This window comes from Sphaeramia orbicularis, chromosome 20 (genome assembly GCF_902148855.1).
Source record: "Sphaeramia orbicularis chromosome 20, fSphaOr1.1, whole genome shotgun sequence".
NCBI classification, from domain to species: domain Eukaryota; kingdom Metazoa; phylum Chordata; class Actinopteri; order Kurtiformes; family Apogonidae; genus Sphaeramia; species Sphaeramia orbicularis.
In genome coordinates, this window is record NC_043976.1 from 46,373,784 (window position 1) to 46,400,467 (window position 26,684).

General features: G+C 40.7%; 1 protein-coding gene across 1 annotated transcript in view; it reads left to right on the forward strand.

Annotated features, from left to right (window-relative positions):
- The window catches only part of lama1 (laminin, alpha 1), a 67,998-nt gene that overhangs the window by 22,166 nt on the left and 19,148 nt on the right, over nt 1–26,684 (forward strand). Inside the window, exons 21-43 of the mRNA XM_030123830.1 lie at nt 6,259–6,365; nt 6,442–6,622; nt 6,806–6,942; nt 7,023–7,253; nt 8,222–8,365; nt 9,554–9,736; nt 9,823–10,008; nt 10,149–10,276; nt 10,676–10,805; nt 12,231–12,371; nt 12,876–13,278; nt 13,425–13,567; nt 15,001–15,099; nt 16,270–16,381; nt 16,467–16,623; nt 17,607–17,817; nt 18,819–18,935; nt 20,586–20,749; nt 20,825–20,963; nt 23,103–23,205; nt 23,284–23,400; nt 25,731–25,913; nt 25,992–26,146. Of these exons, the coding sequence (XP_029979690.1) occupies nt 6,259–6,365; nt 6,442–6,622; nt 6,806–6,942; nt 7,023–7,253; nt 8,222–8,365; nt 9,554–9,736; nt 9,823–10,008; nt 10,149–10,276; nt 10,676–10,805; nt 12,231–12,371; nt 12,876–13,278; nt 13,425–13,567; nt 15,001–15,099; nt 16,270–16,381; nt 16,467–16,623; nt 17,607–17,817; nt 18,819–18,935; nt 20,586–20,749; nt 20,825–20,963; nt 23,103–23,205; nt 23,284–23,400; nt 25,731–25,913; nt 25,992–26,146 (3,671 nt within the window). The remainder of the gene's footprint in view (nt 1–6,258; nt 6,366–6,441; nt 6,623–6,805; nt 6,943–7,022; nt 7,254–8,221; nt 8,366–9,553; nt 9,737–9,822; nt 10,009–10,148; nt 10,277–10,675; nt 10,806–12,230; nt 12,372–12,875; nt 13,279–13,424; nt 13,568–15,000; nt 15,100–16,269; nt 16,382–16,466; nt 16,624–17,606; nt 17,818–18,818; nt 18,936–20,585; nt 20,750–20,824; nt 20,964–23,102; nt 23,206–23,283; nt 23,401–25,730; nt 25,914–25,991; nt 26,147–26,684) is intronic.

A 26,684-nucleotide genomic window follows, 5' to 3' on the forward strand; every position in this document is an offset into this window, starting at 1 on the left:
TTTACTAATTCCTCTGTTGCTGCATTTCCACTACGTGGAGCCAGGACAATTCGATTCCCGTTGTTATGCACCTCATTTCCTTTCCCCTACCTTTGGAAACTTGTATTTGAGGGGGTACGACGTTTGTTACCCGCACCGGAACTGGAACTGGACCTGGATGACGGCCTGGTGTTCACTCTGCCACTAGATTCACAAGCACTGCTAAGCAGCGAATCAAATGAATCCCATGTTGTGGACAAATGTTTGAACATGTTGGAGGGATTCCACCCTTTAGAAGAAATGGAAGCTTTGACAGTGTTCAACTGGACCTGGCGTCGTCTTTTTAGACCGTTTCTGCCTCAGCGCCATGTTGGCTACGTTCTGACCAAAACAATGCGGCGTACGCATGACATCATCGCAGATGCGCAATGAAGGCGGAATCGATAAGCAGAATTGTTAAGCAGGCAGGCAAACGATTCCAAGGAATCGAGCTACTGGGATCCGGTTCTCAAAAAGAACCAGTTCTCAGTTCCAATCCCTACTTACAAGTGTTCAGTGTGTCCACCACCTGCAGCACGGACAACATCAATACAATAAGAGAATTCCTCCCAGACACGTATCAGCATATCACGATCCACTGAGTTGATCACTGTTGTTATTCAGTGTTTACGGTCATCAGGGTTAGTGGGTAGTGGTGGAACACGATCTTTTACATAGGTCTAGGGCCCCCTTCAGACCAACCTATTGCAGGGGCAGTTTTTCATTTAACAAAGCTTGAACCATCATGTGCCAATGGGGCAGTGCTCCATCTTGTTGAAAAATGAAGTCATGCGAATCTGCTTGCAGTGCGTTGAAGATATTGAGATAGGTTTGTCCTGTAACAGTGTTTCCTTCAAAGAAAAAAAGGACCATAAACCTTGTCCTGAGACACAGCACAGAACACATTCACCTTTGGGGAATCTCTTTCATGCTGTTTCATGTGGGTGCTCTGTTCCCCAAATACGCACATTGTGACGATTGACTGTGCTGCTCAAGTGAAAAGTTGCTTCATCACTGAAAATTAAACATGAAATGAAGGTTTCATCTTCCATCATCGCCAGCATCGAATCGCAAAATTTCATCTGCTTCCTCGTCGTCATTCGTAAGTACCTGAATGAAGCATAGTCTGTATGGTTTCAAATGTAGACGTCTTCTTAGCACACACCAGATAATGGATTGAGGGATTGCAAGCTCACAGCCAGCTCGATTTGTGGTCTTCCGCAGGCTCCCCTCAAACACAGCATGGATTCTCGCCACTTGTTCCTCCGAAACTTGTCGTCGTCCTGGACGTTTTCCTTTACACAGACACCCACTCTCTTGAAACTGTTGAAACCACCATCGAATGTTCTTAGGAGACAGTGGATTCATGTCAAATTGCCTTCAAAAAGCATGCTGCACCGTGACGACCGAATTTGTTTTTGCGAACTTGAGAATGCTGCTGAGGATTCACCATTAAACAACAAACACCTGAACATTGCTGGAGGAACGATGAACCGGCTCGACTCGATTCAACTCAGGTACCAGGATCTATTCCTGGAGACTGTTTCCATTAGAGATACTACCGACTTTACAGTACCTGGACGTCATAGCGATGCGGCTAAATACTTCACTGTTGTCTGCTCAGAGAGTTGCTGATAAACTCACTTGTTGCGTGTTGTCTCGTCAAACTTATGTTGAATTTTTACGTCAGCCACCAAAGACTAAATCTCCTCCGACCATGGTGTAGTTTTACAGGCTGTTATCATGTGGATTAACCTACCGCTATATTTACTGGAAACTTCTGCATCTGTCTTTTGTAAAAGGGCGGGTCACAGAGATGACTCTGACCAGTCAGTGGTCTGCAGTGTTTACACGTCACCTTTTAGTATCTGGTCCTCAGTCCTGGAACCTCCACAGAAGTGATACCAAAAAAGTAGTACCAGGTACCAGATTCCAGGTCCTTTTTCGTAATGGAAACGCAAAAAGGCCGAGTAGAGTCGAGTGGAGTCTAGCCGATACCACGTAGTGGAAACGCTGCATAAGAAACTCCTCTTTCAAATGGCCACTGACTCATTCCATGACGATGCTTGAGAACTGAAGCAATGCCTCACGAAACTGGTTTATTCTTTTTTAAATAACTCTGTGTGTATAATTAGTTCTATGTGTAATTATATGTATGTCTGTTGCCGAGAGTTGTTGTTTTATGGTTTATTAAATAGATCTGTGAACGGAACAAACGTCCGGATTTTTCGGCTGCTCTTTCAGCTTTGTGTTTGCGGTCAGAGGAATGTTGATCTTTTTAAATCCAGATTAGATACGACCTCTGACCTCTTTGTTCTGGGTCACATGGTTGTGTGTTTCCTTTACACCAGACTGCATCTATACAAAGACTGGTCTAACTTAAAAACAGACAGAGATTCAACATCTCACTATAGATATATAGAGAGAGACTATAGATATATAGACGTCGACGCCACTCCTGTCACTGGTGATGCAGAGTTTAGGCTGAACTGAAGGACTTTTCATCAGATCAAAAAACCTCCAGACATGACATGAAAACCTCTGCATATGTGTTGGAATTTGAGCTGGATTAAAGTCTGTAAGAATCAGTGTGGGATGTTGTGTTGTTGAGTTGTGTACTTTTACATGAAAATAGGTCGAGAGGAGTTTAGAATTTACATTTAACAAAAGCAGTGTTTTTCAGCCTTGGGGTTGGGACCCCACGAGGAGTTGCCTGGAATTCAAATGGGGTCGCCTGAAATTTCTAGTAATTGAAAAAAAAATTACCAAAAAAATCCTTATTAATAAAAAATATATGGTGAGTTGAGAGAGACAATACATAAAAGACATGACAAACTGAGTCTCAAACTGCAGCACTGTAGTTCTGTTTCTCTGTGAAATGTTCATTGTGGTCAGTTTCAGATGCTGCAGCTCTTTCATAATTCATAGTTTCAGTTCTTGTTTGTTCAGTATTAATTGTCAGCCTTGAAAATCACAGCTGGACTGACTGGACAGATCCTGACCAAGGAAAATCACATTCTCCCTTTGTGCAGTAATCTACACCTGGATTTACTGCCTCCGTCCACAATAATATACATTAAATAGACTAAATGTCCTCTAACATTAGCGTTTATTTGCAACATAGTATAGTGAACTATTACAGGATCAAAAACAAATTAATTTTAGCAAAAAAAAAAAGTCTGGGGTTGCCAGAAATTTGTGATGTTAAAATGGGGTCACAAGACAACAAACGTTGGAAACCACTGAACTAAAATGACACAGAAAAGCATTTGAACTTATACAAAGCAAAGAAAAGACGAGCAGAGCTGGTTTGAATTTGAAATCATTTCAACACATTTAGTCCATGAAGCTCATGTTCAACCAGTAAAACCAGGAACTTCATCTCTTTCTCCACATTTGGTTTTTGTTGTGGAAACTGGAAACCCGTGTGTTCGCCTGTACGGGTGTAAGAAAATATCGGTTCGGCAATATATCGCGATATTTCATTTCACAATACTGTATCGATATTAAAAAGTACTGTATGGATATTTTTAGGTATTTATTCAAATGCAGATATTGTGGAGGTTCATTTTAGTTTTTTAGTTTTTCTTTTTTTGATATTTTATTATTACTATTTCACACTCTTTTATTCAATAATGTTCGTTCCTTTGTTGGGATTGAACTCAAATCCTGTTTTGATGTTCGTTCTGAACTAATAGAATCTGAACATTTGAACAGGATCTTAAACTGTAATGTCTGTAAAACAGAATTTCAGTTTGAACACAGGAACATTTTGTGATAGAACATTAGATCCTGTTGGGATCAAATACAAGTTTACAATACATGTTTCGTATTTGTGCAGATTTCTGCTGTAATTCAATTCTTCAAGGAAATAATCATTAAAAAAAGAAACAAACAAAAAATTACTATTTAGAGTAAAAAAAAATCCACAAAAGTATGCTAGATTTTAAAAAATGTTCCAAGGCACACTGTAGGATTTGTGTAAAAATAAAATGCCTTTATTTCTTCATGGTAATCTTTTAAAATACAGCCAACGCGTTGCGACCTCTGGTCTTCTTTTCACTAGTGAGTTACACACCTTCATAAAATCACTGTAATGACCTGAAGGAGGGAGGAGTGAGGGAAGAAAAACAAAACAAAACTATATATATATATATACACACAGACACACACATATATATAAATATATAAATATATATATATATATATATATATATATATATATATATATATATATATATATATATATATATATATATATATACACACTAGAGATCAACCGATATGGGTTTTTCAGGGCCGATACCGATTATTAGTAGTTAGAGGAGGCCAATAACCGATATTTGGAGCCAATATTCATTTGCACTAAAAGTGTAAAAATCGGCGTGAAAAATTTTGAATAACGCCAACGCTGAACTTCGTTTAAATGCTTAAAACATGTTTATTTAATCAAACAAATAGAAAATAATAGCTCCAGAAGTGCATGGATTTCCTAGACTCAGAAGCATCTCTTATAAAGTTGAATAAAAGCTTAAATAAATAGCTCCCTTAAATTTTTCCACAGTAAATAAAGTAAAATTTAAATATAACTATGATGACTTATCTTTGTTTTAAGTTCAAACACAACAAAAATACTGGGAGACTGTTGTAAACTCTGGGGCCACATGCTGACATCTGCTCAACTCATCATGCTTCATTTATTACAGCATTTGGGACGCCTTAAGTTAATTTCATTATTAAATTTTATATTTTACCATGCGATAGCAGGGACCCTGTCATTCAAAACTATGTTGCTACATTACTAATTATTAATCTGTCAAAAGCTCCATAAAAAGTCTAATAGTGTCTATGAGTGCAGTTAAACTCCTGACAGAACACAAACAGCCTTTAGGGCTTTAATGAGCACACACAGGATTTACAATGTTCCACCATGTTCACATAAATCACTTCTGAATTTGACTCTGTCTCATCTTCACTTTAATTTTCAGATCATAGGACTAGAAAGCTCACAGTAACATTAGTAGTTGTGACTTGTACAGTTCTTCATGTGACTTTAACGCAGACACACACTATTACATTACATACCAACACAGTCTCATCCCAAATAGTCAGAAATTGACGCATGCAGTCAGAGCCCCATAGCGGCACTATTTGACGCAGAGGGTACCCCTTCCACGTCAGATTTCGACGCGGAAGGGTACACACCCCAGAGAGGCGAAGTTTTCTGGTGTGAGAAGCTCCAGAGAGAAAACACGTGTAAAAGGAAAACGCAGAAAACTCTTCTGAAACTGGACTAAACATCCCTGTGCTCTACATCTGATAACTACTAATGTTTCAGAAGAACGTCAGAGCAGAGGAAACATTAGCAGCAGCTCTGCTAACTCAGATGACCTCCTGACATGTGTGTGAATTAGACTGCTGATAATATGGAGATGGAAACAGTCTGTGAGAGAAAAGCATGTGTGGGATTAAGAGAGAGAGTAAAAAACTCAGTTCACTTGTTTTATGGAAGCACGCTGAGGTGGAGTCTGATGAGCTTTGACCAGAACATGAGTTCAGTCTGGATCTAAACGCTCTGTGTATTAGTAATGGAGAAAATGTATGTAGAACACAGTCTGATCCCAAGTCAGTCCCAGTCTGTGTGTGTGAGGACAGCTTCAGCCTCAACCAATCAGAGGGCAGAGAGAGAGAGAGAGAGAGAGAGAGAGAGAGAGAGAGAGAGAGAGAGAGAGAGAGGGGCGCGGCTGCATCTGAGCCGAAATAACCCAGTTTTAAATTGATTTCTTAATATCGGCCCGTCGGATTAAAAAAAGGCCGATACCAATATTTGTCAAATTTCCAAATATCGGTGCCGATAATCGGCCCGGCCGATAATCGGTCGATCTCTAATACACACACACACACACACATATATATATGAATAAAGATTAAAAATGAATAAATAAATAAATAAAAATAAATAAATAAACAATAAAAAAGAGATAAATAATAATGAAAAAATAATTAAAAATGAATAAATAAATAAAAATTGCCTTTTTAACGGTATCATCATATATCGTATGGTGACCCTAGTATTAGGATTTGTACGGTATGGCCAGATTCTTGCCGATACACAGCCCTGTTCACCTGTGACTGGGCCTTTTGTCTGTACATGAGCTGTAGCTCCTAATGCAGCCTTTTCATGACTATGATGAGGGGCGGGTTTTCCTGTTTGACTGACAGTGGGCGTGTCTCTTTCAGAATGCAGGTGCGATGTGGTTGGCGCCGTCTCCGGTGTGTGTGACGTCACTACAGGTCAATGCGTGTGTCAGGAAAATGTGACAGGACGCACATGTGACCGCTGTCAGGTGAGACCGAGTTCATTTATGTGTTCGTTTACTGTTTCTGATCCCGTTTTTATTCCTTTTCTTTGTTTTGTTTCAGTCTGGATTCTTCGGGTTGCAGAGTGGGAGGGGCTGTCAGGCCTGTGGATGCAGTCAATGGGGTTCACTGTCTGAGTCATGTGACAACGAGGGGCGGTGCCAGTGTGTGGTGGGCGTAGCTGGAGACAAGTGTGACCACTGCAGCCATGGTTACTATGGTTTCCATGGTGACGGGTGTAAAGGTAGTCACAGTGAACACACACACACACACACACACACCTGTGTTCAGACTGTATTCAACATAAAGATGAAAATACCTGACATCATATCATGTTCTGTGAACGTTTATGGGCAAAGGGTTTAACCCTAACCCTGATGACGAACAGCAGCAGTGTGGACTCTTAACCCTAACCCTGTCTTTCCAGCTTGCGACTGTAATCGCACAGGTGGAAACTGTAACCCCCAAACTGGCGAGTGTATCTGCCCCGCCCACACAGAGGGAGACGCCTGTGACAGGTGTGAGACGGGTTACTATGGATACGACGCTGTAACAGGGTGCAAGGTACAGGACGAAAAATGCAGAAAACACAGAAAATGACAAACAATTCCAAACTCGACAAACGTTGTCATTCCGTTCTGCAGCCGTGCATGTGCAGCACAGCAGGAAGCTCCGCCCACCAGTGCAACCTGACCAGTGGGCAGTGTCCGTGCAGAGAGGGCTTCTCTGGCAGGTCATGTGACCAGTGTGCACCAGGTCACCACAGTTACCCAGCATGCACAGCATGTGGCTGTGATGTGGCAGGAACAAAGGCTGAATTCTGTAACGCAACCCTGGGAGTGTGTAACTGTCAGAGTGGAGAGTGTGTGTGCAAGGTAATACACACACACACACACACACACACACACACATCCCGGTTATAATAGTGTTGGATTTTTCATTCTAGTTTAGTTTTATTTAGTTTTGACTTTTTTTCTCTAATTCAGTTCGTTTTAATTTGTTTTTAGAGCAGGTTTGATGGTTTTTATTAGTTTTTGTTATTTCCTAAATGCTTAGTTTTAGTTTAGTTTTAGTATTAATTTTAGTTCAGTGGTCTCTTTTCTCTTCTTCTCTGTGCTCCTATTCAAATCAATCCCAGACAGGACTCTGCTGCTTTAGTCTCCATGTTTCCAGGTAGAGTGGGGACCAGAAGACGACTGGAAACCACAAGTGAACACAAGTGACGGAGCAAAAAGTGTCGTATGCTAAAATTGCTAGAGTGAAATAAATCGATTTTGTATCAATCCGACGTTGACAAAGGCGAAAACGAAGGGAATTTTATCCATAATTTTTATATGTTTTAGTTAGTTTTTTAAGCAAACCGTACAGTTTCAATTAGTTATCTTTTTTCTTTTAATCATAGTTTTTATTTATTTCAGTTAACGAACATGTTTTTTCATTTCTAGTTTTCGTCATTTCGTTAGTTTTCATTAACGATAATAACCTTGACACACATACGTGTAAACACATTCACATGGTTGGCTGTGGCTCAAGAAGACGAGCAGGTCGTCCAATCAGCAGAGGGCTGGTGGTGTAGGAATGTGAATGAATGTTTTGGTGGTGGGAGGGGCCGGGGGTGTGGCCTGTTTCCACCAGTGTATGAGTACAGATATAGTTTTATACCACGAGTGTGTGACTGTGGAGTCTGAGTACATACAATAGAAAAGCATTATAAGTCTAACCCTTTATCATTATCATTGTTATTAGATATTATTATACTAACCCTAACCCTGTAATCGTCTGTGTGTGTGTGTGTGTGTGTGTGTGTGTGTGCGTGCGTGCGTGTGTGTGTGTGTCATGACAGGCGGGCGTGTCGGGTCGACGCTGTGAAGAGTGTGTTTCTGGTCGGTTCGGACTCTCAGCTGAGAATCCAGACGGATGTTCTCAGTGTTTCTGTTCTGGACTGAGTGAGGACTGTGAAGAGCAGGAAGGGCTGACCAGAGTCCCCGTAAGTCACACAACAAACACACACCATCTGTCCAACATGGAACCTGTGAAGAAGAGCAGAACCTTCAAATGATCCAACTGCTATTCATGACCATCTGAACTTACAAAGGTTCACCCAGTGGTTGACCTTCATCTGTAAAGCTCTTCTCAGTATGATTCACTCATATACCTGTGGTTCCACCGTACCTGTGCTTCCATCATGGTTCCATCATACCTGTGCTTCCATCATGGTTCCATCATACCTGTGCTTCCATCATGGTTCCATCATACCTGTGCTTCCATCATACCTGTGGTTCCATCATGGTTCCATCATACCTGTGGTTCCATCATACCTGTGCTTCCATCATGGTTCCATCATACCTGTGCTTCCATCATGGTTCCATCATACCTGTGCTTCCATCATGGTTCCATCATACCTGTGCTTCCATCATACCTGTGGTTCCATCATGGTTCCATCATACCTGTGGTTCCATCATACCTGTGCTTCCATCATGGTTCCATCATACCTGTGCTTCCATCATGGTTCCATCATACCTGTGCTTCCATCATACCTGTGGTTCCATCATGGTTCCATCATACCTGTGGTTCCATCATACCTGTGGTTCCATCATGGTTCCATCATACCTGTGGTTCCATCATGGTTCCATCATACCTCTGGTTCCATCATACCTGTGGTTCCATCATACCTGTGGTTCCATCATACCTGTGCTTCCATCATACCTGTGCTTCCATCATGGTTCCATCATACCTGTGCTTCCATCATGGTTCCATCATACCTGTGCTTCCATCATACCTGTGCTTCCATCATGGTTCCATCATACCTGTGCTTCCATCATACCTGTGGTTCCACCATACCTGTGCTTCCATCATACCTGTGCTTCCATCATGGTTCCATCATACCCGCAGTTCCATCATGGTTCCATCATACCTGTGCTTCCATCATACCTGTGGTTCCATCATGGTTCCATCATACCTGTGCTTCCATCATACCTGTGCTTCCATCATACCTGTGCTTCCATCATACCTGTGCTTCATACCTCCTCTTCTTCTTCCTCTTCTTTTTCCACAGTAGTTTTTAACCTTTAACCAGAGCTGATGTGCAGACGTGCATATGTGATGTTGTTTGTTGTGATGTCTTTCTTTCTTTCTTTCTTTCTTTCTGTCTGTCTGTCTGTCTGTCTGTCTTCAGATCAGCCTGTCTCCTTCTCCAGCCCCCCTCCTCCCTCTGGTCACTCAGTTGGACCTTCGGGGTGTCATATCTGGAGTTTACCAGCAGGACGGCCACATGTTTGTGGACACTCGTCATCTGAACAGCAGCAGACTGATGGGACCGCTCTACTGGAAGCTTCCACAACAGTTCAGAGGAAACCAGGTGTGTACCAAGACCACGTATACTTCATGCTTCAGTGTGTGTTTCACTGTGTCTGTCTCATTGTGTACTTTTTTGCGTCTGTCTAGCTGTTGTCGTACGGTGGCGTGCTGTCATACACTGTGACCTTTTACGCTGAAGACGGCTCAGGACTGGCCAATCAGGAGCCGCAGGTCTTGATCAGGGGCGGGACTCTGAGAAAACTGGTCATATACACAGATGTTGTTGCCCCTAGCAACGGAGTCATGACTCAGCATGACATCAGTCTCATGGAGGTACCACATCATGAAGGGAATTCTGGGAACTCACAGCAGCATTATCATAATAATTCAGATCCAAAGATGCACGACTGACCTTCAGTCTGATGTGATTGGCTAAAGAGGTGTGTGTGTGTGTGTGTGTGTGTGTGTTTCAGCACAAGTGGAAATACTTTAACTCGGTGTTGGAGAAGCCGGTGAGTCACGCCGACTTCATGTCGGTCCTCAGTAACGTCCAGTACATCATCATTAAAGCATCGTATGGGACGAGGCTGCAGCAGAGCAGGTAGTCATACGCAAATACATAAATACACATAGATGCACATACGCATACACATGCACATACAGATACAGATACACAAATACATATGAACACATGCACATACACAAATACATACAAACACATGCACATACACAAATACATACAAACACATGCACATACAGATACACGAATACATACACAAATACATAAATACAATTGGATCATTTTCATTTTCTTGGAAATAGATGAAAGTTAGACTGTTTTGCAAAAAAACAAAAGTCTGCTGTACCTAAAACATACTGAACCACAAATCCAAGCTTAGGTTTGTATAAAACCTTGAATACTGTGTATATTGTGACCTGTTAAAATCACAAACACACACATTTAGTGACAGCAGCCGTTGATATTAACCGTCTCTTTAAGAATCTCCAACATCACCATGGAAACAGCCGTGGAGGCAGAGGAAGTGGAGAGGTCAGAGGTCAAAAGAGGTGTGGCCAGACTGATTGAATCGTGCATGTGCCCGCATGGATACGCTGGACTGTCCTGTCAGGTAACACGGTGATGTTGTTGTGTAACGTGTTGGATCTGGAGGAGGTCGTGTACGTCTGCATGTGTTCAGACTAGTGCTGGGCAGTGATTAAAAATTTTAATCGCAATTAATCGCTTGGATTTCTGCGATTAATCACGATTAATCGCATAGTTATATTGTGGGGGGGTGGGTCGCCAGCATCAACTGCGTGTATTTCCTTTCAGTGATATTTCAGACTGAAGTACTCTGGTGATAAAAAATAACTGCACATGTCAGTGCTTCCAAACACCTGTGTCCCCCCCCCCCCCACCATCTGAAGACATTTCAAATGAAAATGTCCATGGAACAGACCGCTACTGTTACACATGTTTATGTCCACACATGTTTATTTCCTGCTGTGAGTGATTGACAGGAGTCTTAGTCCCACTAATCAGTACTAATACTAATAAGCCCAATAATATGTGATGTTCAGTTGTTCAAAGTAAACAAAGGGGGCCCTCTAGTGGTGGGAATAAATTGTACAAACGTATGTTTTGTCCTTGCGGTGTTCCCGTAGTCAGTTCAGACATAAGAAGGAACTAACAGACACGTTTCTTTCACTCTGTTTGTATGGCCCCAAAAACGTTTGCCTGTGAGTATTTTCTGTTCAGTTGTTGGGCTATACAAATAAAATTGAATTGAAATTGTTGTCAGAATGAATAGTATCAAATATCTCTGATGTGAACCTTTGTTGCTGGATAAAAAGACGTTATAAATCTTAAATTAATCTGTAAATGCTAATTGTTAGTCTATGGATTTTCCCATTCAAATTAGCATCGAGCTAGCGATCTTTCTCCCATTCATTTAAATGTCTAATGCCATGTAAATGTACTAAGGCAGTGAACAGAACTCAGACAGATTCAGTTTGTATGTGTCAGTTTTACAGTGAGTCTACAGGAACAGATTTGGACACAAGTTTTGGGCGTCTGGCTTTTCTTGGTAAACCTGTTGTCTATCTGCAGCTAATCGCTACACGCACACAAGCAGAAGAATAGGAGTTAGAATAAAACGGCATTAACGGGAGAGAATAAAAATTGTCGGCATTATTTAATGAATGTGTTAAGGTGGTAATAACACGTTAACTTGCCCAGCCCTAGTTCAGACACATGGGACAAATTTGTCTTCATGTATGTCCTCACAGAAGATTTCCTTTAATTCACTTCATAGTTTGTTCTTCGTAGTGTCAGATGTTCACCAGCCTGATCCTGAGTTCTGCTTCGTACATGAAGACTCAGGTTTATTCAAACTCACAGAAAGTGAGTGGTGTTTGTAGCATCATTGGATTTCTGAGACTTCAGGAGTGAAGGTGTGGGCTTCACAGGATCATGGGGAACTACTGTATGTGTCAAGTATTTGTTTTCTACTCTAACTGTTGTCTTCTGGGTTTGTGTTGTTTCCTGTCTTCAGGAGTGTGCTCCTGGTTATTTCCGTCAGCCTCTGAGCGAGTTGTCGTCTCGGGATCAGAAGTCTCTGTTTGTGCGTCCCTGTGTGCCGTGTCGTTGTAATAATCACAGCCGGAGCTGCGACATGGAGACCGGAGAGTGTGAGGTACTGGACAGACAGACAGACAAACAAACAAACAAACACAAGAACAAACAAACAAGGAAAAACAACCAGAAGAAAAAAACAACACAACACAAAAACAACAGACAAACAAACAGAAAAACAACCAGTAGAAAAAAACAAAACACAAAAACAACAAACAAACAACACAAGAACAAAAAACAGGAAAAACAAAACAACAGAAAAACAACCAGTAGAAAAACAACCAACAAAAAATAATCAGTGGAGTAACAGTAGAATAATAACAGAAAAACAGTCTTTCTTCTCCTTCTTCTTCTTCTCTTTTTTCTTCTGTTTCTTCTTCTCCTCTTTCTTCTTCTCCTCCTTCACCTCTTTCTTCTCCTCCATCTTTCTTCTTCTCCTCCTCCTTCTTCTTCTTCTTATCCCTCTTTCTTCTCCTCCCCCTCTTCCTCCTCCTTCTTCTTATCCATCTCTTTCTTCTCCTTCTCTTTCTTCTTCTTCTCATCCCTCTCTTTCTTCTTTTTCCAGGGTTGCCTACACCACACCTCTGGTCCCAGCTGTTCTGTCTGTGCTCCAGGTTTTTACGGTCGTGTTCGTGGTTCTATCTCCGACTGCTCGTTGTGTGCCTGCCCTCTGCTCAACAATAGTTTCAGTGCGACATGTGAACCAGACGGAGCGCTCGGTGACTTCCGCTGTACCGCGTGTCGCCACGGATACGAAGGCCGCTACTGTGAGAGGTGTTCTGTCGGTTACTATGGTAACCCCTCATCACCGGGCGGGGTCTGTTCGACCTGTAAGTGCAGCCAATGGGGATCCCTGAACCCACTGTGTGACCATGTGACTGGACAGTGTGAGTGCAAGGCCGGGGTCAAAGGTCAGCTGTGTGACGGCTGTGAGGAGAGGCATGTCATGGAGGGCGGAGCCTGTGTGTGTGAGTAACACACCAAAACACACCGCAACAGTACAAAAACACAACAATACACACCGCACAATGACATGCTTTTATGATTTTTATTGTCTTTATTTTTATTGCTGTTTGTTTTTGTTTTTTATTGTTGTTTATTTGTTTTCTGTCAGCCTGTGATGATGAGTGCACCGGTGTCCTTCTGGATGACTTGGAAACCATATCCAACCACTTACTGTCTGTGAACCTGACTGGAGTCACTGTTGCACCCATCGGCCAGTTGGTGGAGCTGGAGACCCAGACCAGAGGAGTCCAGGTACGGACCAGGTTAAAGGTGCAGTCTGTAGGAATTCTGTTCTCAGTCATTGTAAAATGGCCTTGACTGTCACCAGACATGAAGGAATCCATTTCAGTCCTGATCTCAGTGACAGTAGTATTCCAGACAGAGGATTCACATTTGAAAAGCTCAGTGTCAAATGATGTTTATGCTGTTGTGTGTTTCGGTCTGAGGCTCCGCCCATCACCTGTCGTCCAATCACAGAGTCAGTACCTTAGTTCATCCAGGTTGGCAGTTCCACTGAGCTGCAGCTGAACATTTATGAGCACAAATGTGTGACCTGAAGAAACCCAAAAGGACTAAAGGGATTATTCCAACAACGACAAAGAGACAAAGAGAGAAAAGAAACAAGGATCTGGAGGAGAACAATGAGAAACATGGAGACGACTGAAAGAGGAGAAGAATCTGAAGACTGACGCCAACTCTGCCTTAGTCTGACCACCAGAAGAACCACTGAGAGCCGGGACCGCCGTCTGCACCCGCTCCCAGACCAGCGGTCTCTGCACCTGGTCCCAGACTGTGGTGTCTTCACCTGGTCCCAGACTGTGGTGTCTTCACCTGGTCCCAGACTGTGGTGTCTTCACCCGGTCCCAGACTGTGGTGTCTTCACCTGGTCCCAGACTGTGGTGTCTTCTCCCGGGGCTGGGCTGCAGTCTCTTCTCCTGGCCCTGGTGAACAGACTGCCGGTCCAGGACTGGTGAACAGACCGGGTACTGGTGTAGGACTGGTCTGTTGCCATGGTAGCTCCTTGTAGTTCAGTGTTTTCTGTGGAAGTCACCTCTGCATGTAGTGGTGTGTAATTCGAAAAGGGGGTGGGGGGTTCAGTAGTCCAGCGTCTGTGGTTTGGCCAGGGTGTGGTCGGGGGGGTGGGGGGGTATGGTAGCAATCCATGCCGCTTGTAATTTGCGGAAGTGAAAGTGGAACTTTAGGCTCATTTCCCTTTTTCCTATCCCCTGAATGTTCTCAAACTTTCATTGCAGTGCTCAGGACGTTTGTCTGTTCTATTCTACATCAGACTGATGTCGAATCAGTCTGGTGATGATTTTTTTGTATGAAATTTATGGTGTGGTGTCAAGGATTAGTGGAAACACTAGTAGTAGATGCTCATGCTGGATCTGTCAACTTCTAGTCTGGGGGGAGGAGCAGAGGATACCACGCGGTACAGTATTGGAATGGGACTGCAGTACCAGTTTGGGCCACAGTCCTACATACGGCACCTTAAAAGACAGAACTGTCTCCTACTGTGACGTCTGTCCTCTACTGTTAGAACAGTCCTACTTTTGTTCTTCTGTTGTGTTATGGACTTAGGCTGAAATAAAATCCTTTTTTCAGGTTCTGCTGTTTTATCTCATTTCAGACTTAAAGTGGCATGTGCTCTGTCTGTGACTGTTGTTTGTTTGTCATGTGACTAGGTGGTGTTTTCAGGAAATGGCTCCATTTTTCAGCAGCAGTCCAGAGCAGAGAACCACCTGACTCATGTGACCTCTGACCTCAGGGCTTTACTGCAGAAGGTAGGTGTGGTGGTGGACTATAATGTGGAGAACATCCTGTGGTCCACTCCCCCTCCAGGAAGTGGTGCTGATGCAGTCAGTGACCCTCGTGCAGAACTGATGGATTCATCTATTTACATTAGCTGTTGCATTTGAAATAGGGGTGGAAATCGAAAACCAATTCCGACTTAGAACCGGTTCCAATTGATCAGTTCCATCAGAATTGTACACCTCCAGTATTATCAATTCTTCTTAACGATTCTCTCATTTCCCAGCATTTCCCAACACTTATAATTGTGCTTATAAACCATATATTAATGAGATTTCATGTCAGAAATATGCTTTATAAGTATAACATAGTGACCCTGTAAAATCAAGGAGGACACAGGACACCAAAAAACAAGTTGTTGACTTTTTACTGGCACATGATATGCAGCACAGATGGGGAGAGAATCACATGACATGCTATTCCTATATATATATATATATATATAGCTTTCCTTCCAGGTAACCCCCACCTGGAGCCTAGAGCTCCCTCTAGATAGTATAAGAGGTCTCAGGATATTACAATAAGTAATGAATTGGTATTTGTTAATGCTTAACTAATGCTTCATAGTGTGTACTTACTATAAAGTGTTACCAAATGTGTATATTAAAAAACTTATTTTACAAAAAATGTGAAAAACCTGAAATGTCTTAAGGTAAGTAAATGCAATTTTACCAATATTCTGCCTGTTATTAAATGTTTTGTGTATTTGTAATTGTAATGTCAGTTTTAATACTCATGTGTGAAGGATAGACTAATAATCTGAGGCAGAATATTGTTAAAATTCCACTTGTTTTTCTTAAGATGTTTCCAGTTGTTCATGTTATTCAGATTTTTGTAGATGTAAACATTATCAGAATTTAATTTTACTTTTTTCACTGTTATTATTTTCCTGGTCCGGCCCACTTTATGTCATATTAGGCTGAATGTGGAACTGAACTAACATGAGTTTGACAGCCCAGGGTTCGAACATCCTAAACCACATCCACACTCATAACTTCATCCATACCGCCGTGGCATTTCACCCTCCATGACCCTGAAACATTTTACACATCACTGATCCTGTCCAACTTTGACTTAGAATCAATGACCACAACAGCCCTCAGCTCCAGTCTGTTACTTACCGCTGCTATCTGATTGGTCAGGCCTCCCATCTGTCCGACTACCTGGAGGAAGTAGGCGTGTCCGCCAACAACAGCTTTTTCAAGGGTGCGCTGCTGCTGACGAACATCACCGACCTTCAGAACAACATCCAAGGTAAACAACGAGCCTGCAAACGAAGTGATTCAACTGTAGACATTAAACAGAATGACTTGAAACATGTCCCATCTGATTGGCCCAGTGCTTGAAATGGAGGCGGGACTACTAAACCAGACCACAGACGAGGAGCTGGATTCAGCCAATCAGACACATCTGCTGGCTGAGGTGGCGTCCATGTTGGAAACAATCAGAGGGATCAATCTAACCGCTGCCGAGGCCACAGCCAGTCAGGAGCTCAGGTGTGTTTAGTAGGTCTGTTAGAAAATAGGGGTTCTGCAATATATCACGATATTTCATTTCACAATACTGTATCGATATTAAAAAGTACTGTATGGATATTTTTAGGAATTTATTCAAATGCAGATATTGCGGAGGTTCATTTTTGTTTTTTTGCTTTTCTCTATTGTTTATATTTTATTTATTATTATTACCTCTGCCAGGAGGTATTGTGATTGCTTTGCTTTGTGTGTTTGTTTGCGTGTTTGTGTGTGTGTGTGTGTGTGTGTGTGTTTGTTTGTTTATTTGTTAGCAGGATAACTCAAAAAGTTATGGACGGATTTTCATGAAATTTTCAGGAAATGTTGATACTGGCACAAGGAAGAAATGATTAAATTTTGGTGGTGATCAGGGGTGGGGGGGTGTGGGTGACAGAACTGTCTTGGCGGAGGTCTGGGCTCTCCGAGTGTTTTTCTTGTTTAACACTGTTTTATTAAATGGTTATTTGAATCCTCCTAAAAGCACTTTGTACTGTCTGAGTGGCAGATGGTAGTTCCTTTGTTGGGACTGAACTCAAATCCTGTTCTGATGTTAGTTCTGAACTAATAGAATCTGAACATTTGAACAGGATCTTAAACTGTAATGTCTGTAAAACAGAATTTCAGTTTGAACACAGGAACATTTTGTGATAGAACATTAGATCTTGTTGGGATCAAATGAAATTGTGTTTAGTATTTGTGCGGATTTCGGGTGTCATTCAATTCTTCCAGGAAATAATCATTTAAAAAAAAAAGAAACAAACAAAAAATTGCCTTTTTAACAGTATCGTGATATATTGCGATATATCGTATTGTGATCCTAGTATTGTGCTTTGTATCGTATCGCCAGATTGTTGCCGATACACAGCCCTAGTTTTTAGTCATGTGGTTTAGTCTGGTTTGATGTTTGTGTGTTTTCAGGAATGCGGTTTACTTATTTTGCCATATTCATCCCTGTCTCTCTGCAGCCTCACAGAGACTCTTTCCCGCTCGCTAAAAATGAACTTCCTGTCTGCGAGTCAGGAGGTTGACAACAGGCTCCACCCCCTTTCCAGAGCACTCACAGTTACCACGGAAACACTGCAGCACACACAGATACAGCTGGGCAGCGCCACCCAACAAAACACACAAACAAACGACCTGTTGAATACAACGTATGCCACACTGCAGCGCTACCAGGTAAACACACAAAACCTGTGAGACTGCAACTCCCACAATGCAATGCATCCAATCAGTGAGCTTCAGTGTTTCTACAGTGTACGGTTTCACTATGTTTCTATAAGAATTCTGACACAGATCTGTTCATTGTGAATTAAACTCCCATCTGAGAGTAAAATTAAAACATGTAGATTCAGATTCAGAAAACTTTATTTATCCCTTACACGTCCCATTCATTTGCAGCTTACCACAGACATCAGCCCAGACATCAGCCCACATCCAAAGTGCAATGTGACAAACATAAATAAATCAGTGCACAAATACAGGACTATTGAAAGCAACTATGAATAAATGCATTTAAATAATCAACAATAAATAATCAATAAATATCAATGCAGACTAAAAGACCCTAATGGTTCTGCTAATATTTAAAAAAAGAAAAAAAAATCATATAAAATGACTAAACTGGCTTCTGTTAGAGTTTAAAGGTGTGATAGCTGTGATAGCTATTTATGTGTTGTATGTAAATGGAAATATATATTCTGAATATAATGAACTATTACAAATATATGAGAGTAAATATAATAAAACACTGTGTTTTGCGGTTACATTTATCAAAGGTTTTAGCTTTGTTTCCTGATATTTATGTGTTGTATTTTTTCATGTGTCACTTTTTCCTTCACGTTACAAAATGCGATGCTTTCCCTGTTTGACACCAGCATCATGGGTATTAACCTCCTCAGACCCAGGACATGTCAGCAAAGTACCAGCTTTTTTTGTTTTTTATTAAATCAGTGCCTATATTGGACACATCATGATGCAACAGTTTTTTCAGACACAGTTTTTAAAATTTTTATGGAATGTCCTTTGTGGTGGACAGTTTTCTTTTCTTTTTTTTGTATAAAGTTGTGAAACTCTTGTCCACAAATGTGGACAGAAAACCCATAGCTGGGTCTGAGGAGGTTAACACTGGGTTGTAGGATTGATCAGATGAGTTACTGATCACTCAGGTGTGTTTTCAGTCTGTCCGTCAGAGCCTCAGCGATGTGCATCTGACTGTTGATGGTCTTATGGAGGAGAGTCAGCAGCTGCTGTCAGACACCATCAACCTGACGCAGGAGTTGACCAACACCACCACAGTAAGACCAGCACACCTCACACTCTGATGTTTATGTTCGATACACATGCACTATCCTACAGAATTACCTCAGCCATTCTACAGTGATTCATTCACACCTTATCAAGCAGATCATCTGCTGAAAATTTACACACAAAAAACAAATACTCCAGTTTTTCTAGTGTCACGCAGATTTTATTTATTTATTTATTTATTTGGGACAGTGCGTATTAATGAACATCTACAACAATTGCAGCTGTAGATATGGCAGATTGTAGCAGTAGTGCTAATTTCCATCTGTAGTCCCTAGGCAGGTGACAGGAAAGACAGTGGACAAAAAGACAAAACATCCTAAAAACACATAAAACAACACAGTGAGGATGATCTACTGATGGTCACAGGTTTGGTTTGCCTACATCCAATGTTTAAGTTGTGATTTGAAGGAGGCGTGTGATTGTGAGTCTGTTATGTTGAGGTAAACTGTTCTAATATTCAGTTCCAGTGACTGAAAGTGCAGTTTGTCCAATAGTAGTGCACCTGCATGGCCCCTCCCACTGACAGGGCGGGATTTGATCAAATCTGTCAAGGGAGGAGGGGCAAGTCCATGCAAGACTTAAATATCAGGCACACATTCTTAAAATTCACCAAATTATTAAAATTAAGATTTTTATTTTATGTAGTATATTGAAAAAAAATTTTTTGTGTTTTTTCCATCCAAAAAAATGGTTTGTTTCCATTACAAACACGGCATTTAAAAGGTTAAAAAATGTGATAGTTATTGAGTATTTGGTATTTTTATTTACGGCTCAAGTTGATGAAATAGAAAAAAGTGTAAAAGAATTCAAAACAAACTGTGTGAAATTTTTTGGACATTATTCCACAAGTGTGTGAAAAAGGCACACCTGGTGTTTAGTAAGGGCCTGGTGGACGGGATACCAGAGGGTTAAGGCAATTATATAATATAAAATGTTTACTTACTGGGTGTCAGGAGGGTAAGGGTGGACCGTAACAGTTGGACCTGATCCTGGTCCTGGTCCTGGTTTTGGTGTAAGGGTGGACCGTAACAGTTGGACCTGATCCTGGTCCTGGTCCTGGTCCTGGTTTTGGTGTAAGGGTGGACCGTAACAGTTGGACCTGATCCTGGTCCTGATCCTGGTCCTGGTTTTGGTGTAAGGGTGGACCGTAACAGTTGGACCTGATCCTGGTCCTGGTTTTGGTGTAAGGGTGGACCGTAACAGTTGGACCTGATCCTGGTCCTGATCCTGGTCCTGGTTTTGGTGTAAGGGTGGACCGTAACAGTTGGACCTGATCCTGGTCCTGGTCCTGGTTTTGGTGTAAGGGTGGACCGTAACAGTTGGACCTGATCCTGGTCCTGATCCTGGTCCTGGTTTTGGTGTAAGGGTGGACTGTAACAGTTGGACCTGATCCTGGTCCTGATCCTGGTCCTGGTTTTGGTGTAAGGGTGGACCGTAACAGTTGGACCTGATCCTGGTCCTGGTCCTGGTTTTGGTGTAAGGGTGGACCGTAACAGTTGGACCTGATCCTGGTCCTGATCCTGGTCCTGGTTTTGGTGTAAGGGTGGACCGTAACAGTTGGACCTGATCCTGGTCCTGATCCTGGTCCTGGTTTTGGTGTAAGGGTGGACCGTAACAGTTGTCCCCTTCGATGCCAGCAGGTGGAGCTGTTGAGTGGACAGCTGGACCAGTGGCGCCCCCTGCTGAGGAAGCAGGTGGACGGTCTGGTGGTGGGGCTGAAGATGACTGACGCTCTGGAGAATGTTTACCGAGCAGAAAGCCACGCCCATCAGCTGCAGAGCCACGCCCACAGCCTGCACAGGTGAGTGTGTGTCTGCATCACATGTGTCCTGCTGTTGTTTATTTCACACTAAAACAAACACTTTTTTTGTCTCAGCTCTTTGTCCTCAGTGTGTAACATGTCTCAGAACAGCAGCCGATTGGTTCGGCTTGACAGTGACATCACACAACGCGTTGATTCTGCCCACCAGGCCGCCTCCGTCGCCCAGACGACCGCTGCCATCGCTTTCACCATGGTAACATACTCCAAACATACACACATCTTAATCATTATCATCATCAGTATTATCATCTACTGATACATTTGGAAAACTCAGACAAACACAGGTAAACAAACAGATAAACACTGCTAAACAAACACAGGTAAACAAACAGATAAACACTGCTAAACAAACACAGGTAAACAAACAGATAAACACTGCTAAACAAACACAGGTAAACAAACAGATAAACACTGCTAAACAAACACAGGTAAACAAACAGATAAACACTGCTAAACAAACACAGGTAAACAAACAGATAAACACTGCTAAACAAACACAGGTAAACAAACACTGCTAAACAAACAGATAAACACTGCTAAACAAACACAGGTAAACAAACACTGCTAAACAAACACAGGTAAACAAACACTGCTAAACAAACACAGGTAAATAAAGACAGGTAAACAAACACACGTAAACAAGCACTGGTAAACAAACACAGGTAAACAAACAGATAAACACTGCTAAACAAACACAGGTAAACAAACAGATAAACACTGCTAAACAAACACAGGTAAACAAACACTGCTAAACAAACATAGGTAAATAAAGACAGGTAAACAAACACACGTAAACAAGCACTGGTAAACAAACACAGGTAAACAAACACTGCTAAACAAACATAGGTAAATAAAGACAGGTAAACAAACACACGTAAACAAGCACTGGTAAACAAACACAGGTAAACAAACAGATAAACACTGCTAAACAAACACAGGTAAACAAACAGATAAACACTGCTAAACAAACACAGGTAAACAAACACTGCTAAACAAACATAGGTAAATAAAGACAGGTAAACAAACACACGTAAACAAGCACTGCTAAACAAACACAGGTAAACAAACACTGCTAAACAAACACAGGTAAATAAAGACAGGTAAACAAACACATGTAAACAAGCACTGGTAAACAAACACAGGTAAACAAACAGATAAACACTGCTAAACAAACACAGGTAAACAAACAGATAAACACTGCTAAACAAACACAGGTAAACAAACAGATAAACACTGCTAAACAAACACAGGTAAACAAACAGATAAACACTGCTAAACAAACACAGGTAAATAAAGACAGGTAAACAAACACACGTAAACAAGCACTGGTAAACAAACACAGGTAAACAAACAGATAAACACTGCTAAACAAACACAGGTAAACAAACAGATAAACACTGCTAAACAAACACAGGTAAACAAACAGATAAACACTGCTAAACAAACACAGGTAAACAAACAGATAAACACTGCTAAACAAACACAGGTTTGACTTTTTAATGTTTAATAAAGAATATTTACACGTATTAAAACAATCCAATTCCCTATAAATATATATATAAATAATTTTCAGTCAGACTCAGTTGTCCAATCCACTGATAAAAACTGTATTTGGACAGTTTATCAGTGCTTATACATGTTATACATTCACAAAAATACATTTATTCAACATTTTTGTTGTGAAACCTCCTGTAATTACACAAGATATTTGTCAATTAACAAACAAGTCTGGTTCAACTGACAGAACTAATACTTCTGTTACGGTTAATGGTCAGTAATTTTATCTGGTTTTAATTTTAAATTTTTTTTTTAAACAGTATTAAACTTTAAATTAACAGTTTAATCTCATAAATAGAAAAGAAATATTTGTGAAATTACGATACATTTCCAAATGTATTTTAACTGTATTTTTTTGTGAAAAAAGAAAAAATTTCTTTTAAAAAATGGAAATTTTATGCTTATTTACAGTTACAGTTTTTTCATGTTCTTTTACATTTGACATGTCTGTCACAGTCTGTTTTTGTCATTTCATTGATATTTTCCTGTATCTGAAAAATACAGGAAAATCTGTAAAATAAACAGTGAAAATTCTGTTAAATTACAGATTTTTTTACAGTGTAGGTAAATGAGCACTGGACTATTTGAGGGGCAGAGGTTGAGGTCTGGTTTTCCTCCTGAAAATCGGATTATCTCCAAGTTAATCAGCTGTTCATGTTCAGAGTGAAATCAGTCGGAGAATAAACATTGAAAAACCACAGTGTTTTATATTCCATCACATTTTCACCTCGTGTTTGTGTCATTTGATGTAACTATGAAATTCTGTGTGTTTCAGACTGTCCAATCAGATCGTCTGCTGTCACAGGAAGGCGGAGCCAAGCTGAACACCAGCTCCGCTGTTTTACAACAAAGTCGACGAATCAACGAGACAGTCCGAGGTCTGTGATCGGCCCGAACATCACATCAGCGTGTTTTTAAGAACATGAAACATTCCCTGACCAACTGTTCTGTTCCAGATGTGCAGACCAATGTTTCCATGGTAACCACCAGACTGGGCGTGGTCAGACAGAGCATCCTAAACGCCAGCCTCTTCCTCCATCAGCCAATCAGAGAGCTGAAAAGCCTGCATAATGGTTAGACACAAGGATATACTGATGAATGTGTTAGTGTGAATATTAACCTGTTGGGCCATTGTGTCAAATGTAGAATGGAATAACTGACATAAATCCATATGTTTTTTCACAACATAACATAGAAAGCATAAAACATTTTTAAACTGATAGAATGAACCATTAAAAAAAGGGTCCTTCCGACTTAAATGTCAGTAACTGGTCTCCATAAAGCAGGGCCTGTCAAACTCATTTTCTTCTAGGTTCCACATTCAGCCCAATTTAATCTGCAGTGGGCCAGACCAGTAAAATAATAGCATGATAACCAATAAATAATGACAACTCCAAATAGTTTTAGTGCAACAAATGACATCAAATTATGCCAATATTTACAAACTATCCAAACAAAAACGATGTGAATAACCTGAAAAACATGAAATTTGTAAAGAAATATAAGTGCAATTTTATCAATATTCTGCCTCGACATATCATTTATACATGTGCATTACAGATCAGATCTACAAATACAAAAAACATTTAGTAACAGGCAGAAAATAGTTTAAATTGCACTTAATTCTCTTTAGACATTTCAGGTTGTTCATATTTGTTCAGGTTATTCACATTTTATTATTACAGGATAGTTTGTAAATGTAAACATTTTCATAATTTAATGTTTTTTGCCCTAAATCAAAGAGAGAAAAAAATGGTGTTGTCATTATTTATAGGTTATTATATGATATTATTTTTGAGTTTGATGCCCGAACTTGCACTTTGCAAATTCATCCAGAGGGCTGGATTGGAATCTTTGGCGGGCCGGTTTTGGCCCCCGGGCCGCATGTTTGACACCTGTGACATAAAGTGTTTCCAGGTCCATGTCTCCACTGTGAATCCTCTTCTCTTCTTTAAAGCATGGACCTGAGGAGAGCACATGATGGACTTAAGAACCTTGTCCTGTTCTGGGCTAATGTAGGTTCTAGATCACAGGTGTCAAACGTGGGGATCGGGACTCATCCACATGTTCTCACATTTGTACAGATTCTCTGAATTTGTCGATAATTATGTTCTGTAAATGATGACATATTCATTCTTCACAATTTAACGCTAGGTCAAAGGTCACATTTTTATGAAATTGTTCATAGTTTGTAAACTCAGTTGTCTCAGATTGATGAACCTCTGTCCATCTTTACTTCTGACCAACTCTGCCTCTAAGATGATCTTTTTATATCCAATCATGTCATTGACCTGTTGATAATTAACCTCGTTAGTTGTTTTTTATTAGTACCACCTACTTGTCCAGCCTTTTGTTTCCCCCGTTCCAACTTTATTACCTCCGCCAAGGAGGTTCTGTTATTGCCAGGGTTTGTTTGTTTGTTAGTTAGCAACATAACTGAAAAAGTTATGGACGGATTTGGATGAAATTTTCAGGAAATGTCTGAAATGGGACGAGTAACAAATGATTAGATTACGGGAATGATCCATATCATTGTCAGGATCCAGGGATTTTTAAAAGGATTCTTTCTCATTGGGAGAATGGGATATTTTCAAGCTATGTGTGTGTAACTCCACAGTGAATGGTCAGAGTGCTTGGTAAAAAAAAACAAAAAAACAAAATAAGTTCCCAACAGGTTCTACAAGCTATTGAAGATTGATCTGGATCCTCACAAAATTCTGGATACCATGATCCAGAACAGGAAAAAATAGTGGAGTTTTGGAATTTTCATCCTAACAAGAGAACAAATTCTGGTATTGACATGCAACAAACACCAAAATATAGCCATGACAGTGAAATCTGAAGTGTTTTTCAACAACTATGGAGGTAGATCCAGGAGAAAACTGCCATTTCCCAAAAAGGTATTTTTGTTTATAAATTCTGAACTAATCATGATATCAAAATGAATCCAACAGCTAAAGGTATGTTTTTTATGTTTTCATCTGGGTTTGTCTGTTAGCAAGATAACTCCAAAAGTTATGGATGGATTTTGATGAAATTTTCAGGAAATGTTGATACTGGCACAAGGAACAAGTGATTAAATTTGGGTGGTGATCGGTGGGGGTGGGGTGAGTGGGGGGGACTGAACTGCCTTGGCGGAGGTCTGCGCTCTCCGAGTGCTTTTCTAGTTGAGATGTGTTACTGCCAACAGATTCAAAATTACCCTATTTTTTTTTCTTAAAATAGTTCATTTTCTCAGTATAAACCTGTTTTCTGTGTTCTAGTATGAATAAAACATGGGGTTTTGAGAACTGCAAATCATCCCATTCTGCTTTTCCTGTATTTACGTCTTTCATGCCGTTCCAGGTTTCTTACTTTACAGTTGTGTATTGACATATTGTTGTGTTGGTTGGGGGTTTTTCAGGTTCATCTATTTTGCTGCAGCGGGTGCATCATCAGGCATCAGTTGCACACACTGGTCTACAGGAGGCGCTACAGAGGCTGCAACGAATCAGAGAGCAGCTGCAAGTTTCTTCTTCTGTGGTGGAAAAAACCAGTGAAACTGTGAAGGAGACAAATGAGCTCGTGTCAAACACACACACTGCAGGTCAGTCCAATGGACCAATCAGAATTAAACAACACCAATGATCCAACCAATGATGTCAACCAACGTGTTTATGTGCAGCCAATGAAGCTCAACGTAAGCTCAAAGAGGCGGAGCATCGCACAGACCGTCTGATGGACAGGATCAAACCGCTGAGCATTCTGGGAGAAACACTGAGCCGGAACTTAACTGACATCAGAGAGCTCATTGATCAGGCCAGAAGACAGGCAGCATCGGTGAGAAACATTTGAACCTGACCATAACATCCTTCAAACTTCTGTTTAGGGCTGTAAGAAAATATTGGTTCTGCAATATATCGCGATATTTCATTTCAGAATACTGTATCGATATTAAAAAGTACTGTATCGATATTTTTTTGTATTTATTCAAATGCAGATATTGAGGAGGTTCATTTTAGTTTTTTGTTTTTCTTTTTTGTTCATATTTTATTTATTATTTCATACTCTTTTATTAAATAATGTTGGTTCCTTTGTTGGGATTGAACTCAAATCCTGTTCTGATGTTAGTTGTGAACTAATAGAATCTGAACATTTGAACAGGATCTGAAACTGGAATGTCTGGAAAACAGAATTTCAGTTTGAACACAGGAACATTTTGTGATAGAACATTAGATCCTGTTGGGATCAAATAAAAATGTGTTTAGGATTTGTGCAGATTTATGCTGTAATTCAATTCTTCAAGGACATAATCATAAAAAAAAGAAACAAACAAACAAAAAATTGCCTTTTTGTTAGCTTACCGGCCGATAGGCCA